Source organism: Galeopterus variegatus, unplaced genomic scaffold, assembly GCF_000696425.1.
Source record: "Galeopterus variegatus unplaced genomic scaffold, G_variegatus-3.0.2 Scaffold11946, whole genome shotgun sequence".
Classification (NCBI taxonomy): domain Eukaryota; kingdom Metazoa; phylum Chordata; class Mammalia; order Dermoptera; family Cynocephalidae; genus Galeopterus; species Galeopterus variegatus.
In genome coordinates, this window is record NW_007738057.1 from 24,291 (window position 1) to 35,016 (window position 10,726).

Consider the following 10,726-nt stretch of genomic DNA (forward strand, 5'->3'; position numbering starts at 1 on the left):
GCAAAGATGATTTTTGATACCTTCTTTCCTAACATCTCTTTCATTTTCCCCTCCCCCCACCACAGGCCCCTGTTTTGAATCATTTTCTTTCAGGACCGTATACTCAATTCACTGTTGAGTAATTTCCCTAAAGTGACACCTCCCTCAATTGGAGGAGCATCGAGACCAGTCCCATGACCTTCGAATACAGCTTCCTGTGTCACCTGCTTATAAGGATTTTGAAGGAGATGGAGAAAGGTGGGCTGAAGGTCCCCCACCAGGAGCTTTGCTGTCAAAGCTCATTCTAACTAGAATATAATTGTTATCCTTTAGAAATGCCTCAGAGCCTGTCAGAATTTAGCCTTGAGCTTAATGAGGTAATCACTGAGAGCAATGATGCTTTTAGAATCTGTGCTCAACTCTGAACTCCAGTCTGAGGCCCTGGGCTGGGGCTTGCTTGCAAACAGCAGCCTCATAAAGCCTGGGAAGCCTGGGGAGTCTTAGGACCAGGCTGAGAGCAAGGAGTTGGGCACAGCCCTGAGACTTGTTCCTCACTATGGGGAAAGACAGACTTCCGCATTTGTGGTTCATGCTACTTGTTGTCCTGTTTCCTGCCAGTGACTCAGACTCTACAGAACCGTAAGTCTCCCTCGCTGTCCCTTCCTCAAGAGTTTGTTTCAGTCTCTTCCTTATCTTTGCTTTGCCTTACCTGGTAAATGCTACCTTTCCATTCTTTAAGATAGCTTCCAATCATAAGAAATTATTCTGGTTAATGTTGGTTTTTTTTTTTTTTTCTTTCATTTATCCTGTTTTCCTGTGCTTCTATCTGTGCATCTGGTGGAGCAGTCATCTTATTGAGTTTTGTAGAATGGCTTGTGTAGGAAAAGACTTTCACTTGCAAATGCATCCTATGGTATCAACTGGGTATAGTGCCATGGTTTTGTTCCAGATAGACACAGTAGTGCAAGCTCTGTGTAATTTCTTCAGCTTTCCATTTTCACTATGTCTGTGAGTGACTCAGTGACCTATGTTTTGAAAGTTTGTGGTAGTGGTAGTGGTACAGATTTGCTGGGGGAGATAGAGCTGGGTTGGTTCAAAGGATGGGGGTATGTCACCTCTCCCCGAGGGTGATGGAGATGCAAAAAGGATTACTCAAAGCCCATTTCTTATAATTTGATTAGGCACTGAAATCTCAGACCTCATCTTCAAAGAATCATGAAGGATGGAAGGCACTGAATATCAGAATATTCAAAATACATAGTGGAGTGGAATTTCACTCACACTGTAAGCTGTATGGGTCCAGAAAGTATAACTCCTTCGTTTTTCAGTCATTTATCATGGCTTCATCAAGAGCCCCCAATAACTAGTCGATGGAAGGAAAAATAGTTTTAACCCTATCAAGTTGTAAAGTTGATGAAATCCAATAATTGTAAGACTTCTTTTCCACCCCTTCCCAGTTCCTCTCCAAGGCAGTGACTGGAGGGTTGTGGTCTTTGTTACCTCCTGGTAGAGAAGGTCAGAGTCCTCGGTCTAAGAGTTCTCTGTTTTTCTTGGCCATGCTCAGTGTGGCTTCTGTTTACCTGCTGGCACGCACTGCTGGAGGCTTCGGCCAGCTGGTTTCACTCAGCTTGATCAAGACCCAGAAGTCTTCTCTGGCTGATTCTCTCTCAATTTCAACTGCATCCTGCATTCAGTACTGTGGCTGTTGTTCCAACCCAGCCTGTGCTTCAGGGTCACCTGGCTCCTTTGCAGTTCAGGCCAATTTAAGGTCCTTGGCTTAACCCAGTTGACTTGACATTCCTTCTGGAGAACTGTAGGAACTCCTGGATCCAAGATCAATAGAGAGGCACTGAGACATCTGGGGAGGTTAAAGTTCCAGTCCTCCCTTGCCTGCCACACCACACTCCTAGATGACTTTGACGTCTCTACACTCCAGACTCCAGATTGATACAGGGAAGCCTCCAGAGTCCCACATAGGAATAGACCCACATAGAAATAGGAATAAGAATAAGCCTCTGCTCTGCAGTGTTACCCTCATTTACCTAATGCAATGGGCCCTCTTTAGGCCAAGAAACAGGAATCAAAAAATCAGGACCTTGGCCAGTTAACTCTCCTGCCTTCCTCAGGCTTCTTTCTTGAACAATTTCCTAGCAACAAGTAAGGAGCTATTTCTCCCCTAAAATTCTTTTACCTCATCTACAACTGCAGACTGTACCAACTCACATTGCACCTCATATAGACAGCCTTTAGAAACATGTGGAGCCTATTTGGTGCTCTAAGTACTTGCTGAATGTATAAAGCAAGTAGCATGTATTGGTCAGAAACATCCTTCTGGAGAACTGTAGGAACTCCTGGATCCAAGATCAATAGAGAGGCACTACATAGGACTATCCCATCCATTGAAAACCATTACTTTACATCACGTCTTTACTTAACAAAGAACAAGCTTCAGGACCTAGTTATCATAAACAGAAGGAGTATCTTCTTCTCACCATAGAGAAATAATACATCCAAACTTCATCATTCCATCTCTAGCCTCCCAACAACAGTCCCAAAAGTCTAAGCTTGTTCCAGCACCAACTTAAAAGTCCAAAGTCCAAAGTCTCATCTGAAACCAAAAGCAAAAGTCCTTCCAGCTGTGAACCTGTAAAAACAAAACCAAATTTATCTACTGCCAAGATACAATGATGGAAGAGACATTGGGTACACATTCCCATTCCAAAAGGGAGGAATAGGCCAAAAGAAAGGTGTAACAGGTCCCAAACAAGTCCGAAACCCAGCAGGACAGACATTAAATCTTAATGCTCCAAAATAATCTTCTTTGACTTGAAGGCCTACATCCTGGGCACACTGGGGCATCTGGGCCCCCAAAGCATCAGGCAGCCTCACTCCTACAGCTCTGCCAAGTGCAGTCCAGTAGGTTAGCCCAGTGGGCTGTGCCAGTGCCTGTGGCTTTTCTAGACCAGTGTTGCACATTGCCAGTGGCCCTGCAGTTCTGGGGTCCTGGCAGAAGCCCTGCTGCATTGGCTCTATTAGATATGTCCCTGGGGGGGGGGGTTCTGTGGAGGCTCCGACTCCACTTTTTTGTTCAGCATTGCTCTAGTAGATGGCCTCTTCTGTGGCTCTGCCCCTGCAGCAGGTCTCCACCTGTGCCTCCAGGCTTTTCCACACATCCTCTGAAATCTGGGTGGAGGCTGCCATGCATTCACTGCTCTCAAGTCCTGCTGACCTGCAGACTTAACACTATGTGGATGCCACCAAGGTTTCAGGCTTCTAGTCTCCAGAACTGCTGCACGAACCACACTTGGGGCTGCCTGAGGCAGGGCTGCTCCAGCCAGAGCAGTTGGGATACAGGGAGCAGGATCCCGAGGGCAGCTGTGCCCCAGGTCTGTCCTCCAGGACAACTCAGTCCTTCTAGGCCTCAGGGTTTGTGATGGGAGGGGTGACCTTTCAGACTTCTGAAATGCCTTTAGGGCTTTTTTTTCCATTGTCCTGGTTATTAGTATCTGGCTGCCTCATTGCCATGCTGATGTCTTTAGTAACCAGTTTATCTGCTTCACCTTTGCATTTTTCTCTTCCTCTCCACTTCTCTGTCATGTGGCCAGGCTGCAAATTTTCCAAATCTTTATGCTCTGCTTCCATTTCAAATTCTGGTTTTACATCATGTCTTTGCTGCCATAACTCAGAGTAGGCTTTTAAAAGTAACCATGCAGCTTCCTAAATGCTTTGCTGTTTGGAAATTTCTTCCAACAAATATTCTGGTACACAACTCTTAAGTCCCACCTTCCACAAAATCCAAGTGAATGGACACAATGCAGCCTAGTTCCTTGTTATGATGTAACAAGTGTTATTTTTTGTTGAATTCCCAATCAGTTCCTCATTTCTATCTGAGACCTCATCATCCACATGGCTTTTAGTGTCCACATTTCTATCAGCATTCTGGTCACAATGATTTAACCATTTAACCCTAAATGTTCCAAACATTCTCTCATCTTTTTGTCTTCTTCTAAGTCCTCCAAACTCATCCAGCCTTTGCCCATTTCCCAGTTCCAAAGCCGCTCCCACATTTTCAGGTATCTCTATAGCAACACCCCACTGGTACCAATTTTTGGTATTAGTCTGTTTTGTGTTGTTATAACAGAATACCTGAGACTGGGTAATTTATAAAGAACAGAGGTTTGGCTTATGATTCTGGGAAAGCTGCATCTGGCATGGGCCTCAGGCTGCTTCTGCTCATAGTGGAAAGTGGCAGGGAGCCAGCAGGTACAAGCAGATCATATGGTGAGAGGAAGCAAGAGAGAGAGGGGAGGTGCCAGGGTCTTTTAAACAACCATCTCTTGTGGGAACTAATAGAGCAAGAACTCACTCATTACCCCTCCTCCCCCAGGGAGAGCATTAATCCATTCATGACGGATCTGCACCCACAACTCAAACTGTCACACTGGGGATCAGATTAACACATGAGTTCTGGGAGGACAATACATCTAAACTCCATCAGACCACAAATAGCCAAAGCAATCCTAAGCAAAAAAAAAAGTACAGCTGGAGGCATAACACTACCCAACTTCAAATTATATTATAAATGTATTGTAACCAAAACAGTATGGTACTGGCCTAAAAAGCAGACAATTGGATCAATGGAACAGAATAGAAAACTCGTGAAATCAACCCACATACTTACAGCCAATTGTAAAGGTCTTTGACAAAGGCAACAAGAACATACATTGGGGAAAAGACTGCCTCTTCAATGAATGGTGCTGGGAAAATTGGACTTCTATATTCAGAAGAATGAAATGGGACCTGGACCTCTCACCGTGTACCAAAATCAACTCAAAATGGGTTAAAGACCTAAATATAAGACTCCAAACAATAAAATTACTAAAGGAAAACATAGGGAAACACTCCAGGAAGTAGGACTGGGCTAAGCCTATGAGTAAAACCCCCAAAGCACAAACAACAAAAGAAAAAATAAACAAATGGGACTATATCAAAAAGCATCTGCACAGCAAAGGAAACAATCAACAGAACAGAAAAACAGCCTACACAATGGGAGAAAATATTTGCAAACTATACATCCAACAAGGGATTAATATCCAGACTATATAAGGAACTCAAAGAACTATATAGTAAAAAACCAAATAATCCAAATTAAAAATGGGCAAAGGGGATAAACAGACATTTTTCAAAGGAAGACATACAAATGTCCAACTTGTATATGAAAACATGCTCAGCATCACTAGTCATCGAAGAAATGCAAAACAAAACCACACTGAGATATTATCTCACCCCAGTCAGACTGGCCAGTATTAAAAAGACCAAGAACAACAAATGTTGGTGAGGATGTGGAGAAAGGGAAACTCTTCTACACTTTTGGTTGGACTGTAAATTAGCACAGCCATTATGGAAAACAGTATGGAGCCTTCTCAAACAACTATAGATAGAATTACCAGATGATCCAGAAATCCCACTACTGGGTATAGATCCAAAGGAATGGAAATCATCATGTTGAAGCGATACCTGCACTCCCATGTTCACTGCAGCTCTATCTATCTACAATAGCCAAAATATGAAACCAGCGTAAGTGACCAGTGACAGGTGACTGCATAAGGAAAACGTGGTATATCTACACGATGGAATACTACTCAGCCATACAAAAGAATGAAATTCTGCCACTTGCAAGAACATGGATGAGTCTGGAGAAGATTATGTTAAGTGAAATAAGCCACACAAGGAAGAGAAATACCACATGTTCTCACTCATAAGTGGGTGCTAACAAAGAAAGAGAAGGAAAGAAAGAATAAGAGAAAGAAACAAGAAAGAAAGAAAAGATCAAAACAATACATAGAACTTCAAAAGGGGAAAACAAACCTAAGGATTATAGAGGTGGCGGGGAGGTGGGGTGGGGCGTAGGATATGTTGGGGAAAGGGCATAAAGAAAAATCACTATTTGTAATAATAATATGCTTATAATAAATAAATAAGTTTAAAAAGTTCATATAATACATATTATTTTGCCAAGTCTTTTTAAAAAATTTAAATTGTTGAAAATTTTTAATTATTTAGAGGCACAGGCAATTTCTTCTGTGAGTTTCACATTCCTATCTTGACTTAATTGATGAGTTTCCTTTGTCTATAATAACCGCCATCTCATATTTTCTTGTCACAATCCTATCCATTTTTCAAGACCCATCGCAAGTGACACCTTTGCCACAAAACCTTTCCAGAAACATTCAACTCAATATAATTTTTCCATACTCTGAACTCCTGTGGGCTGAAAGAAAATCCTCTTTCTCCTGAGTATCTGCTACATGCAGGAACTGTTAAACAGTCTCTATTAAGCCATTTAATAATTCCAGAAATCCTATTAGATGCATGCATTATACTCTTCATGTTGATAAAATCTATAATGTGAGATCCTCACCAATACTGAATTTGAGTATGTGACAGGATAAATGCCTGCCTCCATGCCAAATCAGTAAAGCAAGCTGAATCCTCAAAGCTTTCTTAAATGATTCAATACCTGTAGATTTAAGACATTTACAGTTAATTTGCTATTAAAAACTATTATTTTCTTATGTTGTTTTATCACCCTTGTGTTGTCACCATCACCAACATAAACTTTTGCCTAAGAAAAAATTTACAGGCAATGTGACGTAAGAAACACAATTTTATTACTTCACAGAGTAAACAGGTGTGCAACTAGGAAGAGACGGTACCAGGACTGTCGAGTGGTGGGATCAGGAAGTCAGCTTCTGTTCTCTCTTTCTTCAAGTGATTTGCTCCAGCACATCAGCCCGGCTGTATGTGATTTAAAGTGTTCCTGGGAAAAACTATATGCCATGAATCTTTAGGGCCACTCTCAAATAATTAAAATCTCAGATTTTCTACACGAGTGCTAAGGTTTTGTTTTAAAGTAGAGAAGCTCAGGGCAGTTAACTAACTTACCCATGGTCTTGCAGCTAGTTCCTCTCATCTCATTCCTTCCTGACATCTGTATGTTTCTGATCTCCTGAACACCGCTCTTTCGAGGATATAATAAATGATAAAGTATCATTTTTTTACCTCCCCATCATATTGTTTTCCTTGTAGTTCTTTAATCTTAATAGGAAAGAAGGCATCAGTATACTTATAATTTATTCAATATAATATTTTTATTCTTATAAATTATAAGCCTAATTGATATTAAAATTAAAAATTAATTCCACATATTTAAACTATTATTTTATAAGGGTTTGATTAGTATCCATTTAATAGACATTGAATTTGGGACTCATTGAGGTCAAGTAATTCACTCAAGGTTTTACCTGCAGTAAGCAACTAAAATGCGTTAATATATCGCTCAATCATGAATGTTTGCATTTGCCTTTCTAGCAAGGACTAAATTTTGCAAATATTAAACTTAATAACGTTTAATTTTGTCTCTTTTAAATCTTGTACCCTTGAAACCTTTATCTCCCTGAAGCTACTGCTCCAAGGGAAAGGCCAGCAAGCCCTGGGTCTCTTGGGCAGTATCTCTCACCTGTCACAGCAAGGGCTAATTCTGGGGCAATGGGTAGGATCATGGCAGGAAAATATGGGCTGGGGTTATTATAGACAAAGGAAACTCATCAATTAAGTCAAGATAGGAATGTGAAGCTCACAGAAAAAATTGCCTGTGCCTCTAAATAATTAAAAATGTTCAGCAGAGCTTCTGGTCAAGATGGCAGAATAGACTGTCCCCAGTGTCACTCTTTCCCACAAATCAACCAATTTACAACTATTAAAAAGCAATGACAACCAAGCTGGGGCCACCAGAGCTCAGAAGAAGAGAAGAGACCTATGGTCTGCATGAAGGCAGGAGAAGTCATGATGACAGAAAGAAAGAACTGCTCCGACCATTTTGAATCCCGGCCACTTCAAGGCTGGAGTTGGTGAGTGCATGGAGCAGGAGCTGACAAAAGCCACAGCTGTGCCCTTTGTATGAAGTTGCTTGGAAGCTGCAGGGGAGAAGAGGGCCTTGGTGGCCCCCAGGCCAGCAACACCACTATTAGGGTCCCTCTGGACCCACACGGGAATGAGAAACCACAACAACTGAAAAAAGGAGCCACTCTCAGAGGCCAGTGAGTCATCACTAGGGACCAGTGCATGGTCCACCCCATGGGAAGTGTTCGGAGCATGGGCAGTGGGGGAGACAGGCTGCCGGGGAAACACTAGGGCATAGCAAGGACAGCTGATCTGCCCTCTATGAGCGCAGGACCAGTGAGTGGAGATTGGTCAGGAATGTAGAATTGCATGGGGTGCAGTTTGATGAAAAGACTCAGGCCCAGACCAGAGTTTCTACACAACCCAGGGGTGCCAGACCTAACTAGACCCAGAATTATCTATAAAGAAAACCATTAAAACCTGGGCTGCCCAAAAAGCCTTCTCCAGAGAATCAGCAGCAAAGCAGCAATTTAACTCAACCACAGAGCTCAAGTGCTGATCCCCACAGGAAGTTCCCCATTTGAGAAGTAAGCAAGGGACAACTAATGTTCCAGCAGAGTTTAAGTGGTAGGAACAGCAAATAATCAAACACAGAACTGGAAGAAAAAACAAAGCACCCACAGACCAGAGACAAAGTTTGATATTAACTAGTAAATGTCTCACATCACCAAAGAACACCTACAAAACCTAGAAGGACCAGAAGTCCCCTGGGCTACCAAGTAGGGAGGAGAAACGGCTGGGGGACTCAGCCATGAACCCCAACACCCACAACCAGCCCAGCGATGACCACTGAGCCACTGCAGGAAGTGCCCTGGGCTACCAAACTGGGGCAGTGGGGGGCAAGGGCTTCAGCCACACCCCCCTGACATCTGCACCCAGCCCAGCAATGACCAAACCACTGCAGGATGCCCCCTGACCTACCCTACAGGAATGAGGGGGGTGCCATGGGACTCAACCCCACTCCTCTTCCTTCCTCCTTCTCCCACCCTATTTCGTCCCCCTTTCCCCTCTCCCCCTGCCCCCGAACCGCTCCACAACATCATAAAATGTCAAAAAATATTAATAAATTAATTTAAAAGTTCAACAATTTAAATTTTTAAAAAAGACTTTGCAAAATAATATGTATTATATGAAATCAGTTTTTAGTAAAAAGAAAAAAGATGACTTATCCACCCATATAGATTTGACACAAGCATATATATAAACATAGAAATAGTAATATTAAAATATTAATATTGATTACCACAAGCAGGTGAGCATGAAGGAAATAATAATGAAATACAGTATTTATGTAGTGTGTGCACTTCTATGGATATATATTCAAAAGTTCAGCTCAGACTTTAAGTTTCTTTAAAGCAAGGAAGGTCTGTGGAATTGTAACATTTTTGGTTTTTTGTTTGTTTGTTTATTAAGAATATTCATGAGATACAAAGCTAATTGTCACCCCTCATGCTCATGATATGAGGGCCAGATTCATACTGGGGGCATACCCATTACCACAAATTACTTTTTCACCCTGTGTCCCCACCCAATTATCCCCCAATCTCCCTCCCCCCCCAACTCCGCTTTGTAGCCCTAGGAATGTTCCCTCCCTCTGTAAGACCACTGCACTACTGTGGTCTTTCTTTCCTTCCTTCCTTTCTCTCTTAGCTCCCACATACGAGTGAGCACATGTGGTATTTATCCCTCTGTGCTTTGCTTATTTCACTCAACATAAGTTCTTCCAGGCTCATCCATATTGTTGCAAATGGGAGTATTTCAATCTTTTTTATGGCAGAGTAGTATTAATAGTGTATATATAGCACATTTTCCTTATCCAATCATTCATCAATGGACATTTAGGTTGGTTCCATATCTTGGCTATTGTAAACAGAGCTGTGATTAACATAGGAGTGCAGGTATCTCTTTGACATGATGATTTCCATTCCTCTGGGTATATAACCAGAAGAGGGATTGCTGGATCGTATGGAAGACCTATCCATAGTTGTTTGAGAAATTTCCATACTATTTTCCATAGTGGTTGTACTAATTTACAGTCACACCAACAGTGCAGGAGCATTCCCTTCTCTCCACACCATTGCCAGCATTTGTTATTCACCATCTTTTGATTATAGCCTGTCTGACTGGAGTGATGTGGTATCTCAATGTGGTTTTAATTTGCATTTCCCTGATGACTAGTGATGGTGAGCATTTTTTCATGTATCTGTTGGCCATTTGTATGTCTTCCTTTGAAAAATGTCTATTCAGCTCCTTTGACCACTTTTTAATTGCATCATTTGCTTTTTTACTGAATAGTTGCTTGAGTTCTATGTATATTCTGGGTATTAATCCCTTGTCAGATGCATAGTTAGCAAAAATTTTCTCCCACTCTGTAGGTTGTCTTTTCACTCTGTTGATTGTTTCCTTTCCTGTGCAGAAACTTTTTAGTTTAATATCGTCCCATTTGTTTATTTTTTCTTTTGCTGCTTGTGCTTTTGGGCTCATGTTCATACAGACTTTGCCCAGACCTAATTGCTGAAATGTTTCACCTATATTTTCCCTTAGTAATTTTACAGTTTCAGGTCCTCTACTTAAGTCTTTAATCCATTTTGAGTTGATTTTAGTGTATGGTGAGAGATGTATATTTAGTTTCATTCTTCTGCATATGGATATCCAATTTTCTGAATACCAATTATTGAAGAGGCAGTCTTTTTCCCAATGTAGATTTTTGTTGCCTTTGTTCAATATCAGATAGCTATAAGCCTGAGGAGTGATTTCTGGGTTCTCAATTCTACTCCACTGGTCT

The 10,726-nt window shown here is 41.7% G+C and overlaps 1 protein-coding gene across 1 annotated transcript in view; it reads left to right on the forward strand.

The window, feature by feature from the left end:
- Nucleotides 1-535: 535 nt before the first annotated feature.
- Nucleotides 536-10,726, forward strand: part of LOC103610875 (pregnancy zone protein-like) — a gene marked incomplete at its 3' end in the record, with an annotated part of 17,373 nt that continues 7,182 nt past the window's right edge. The window contains exon 1 of the mRNA XM_008594946.1: nt 536-618. Coding sequence (XP_008593168.1) covers nt 536-618 — 83 coding nt within the window. The remainder of the gene's footprint in view (nt 619-10,726) is intronic.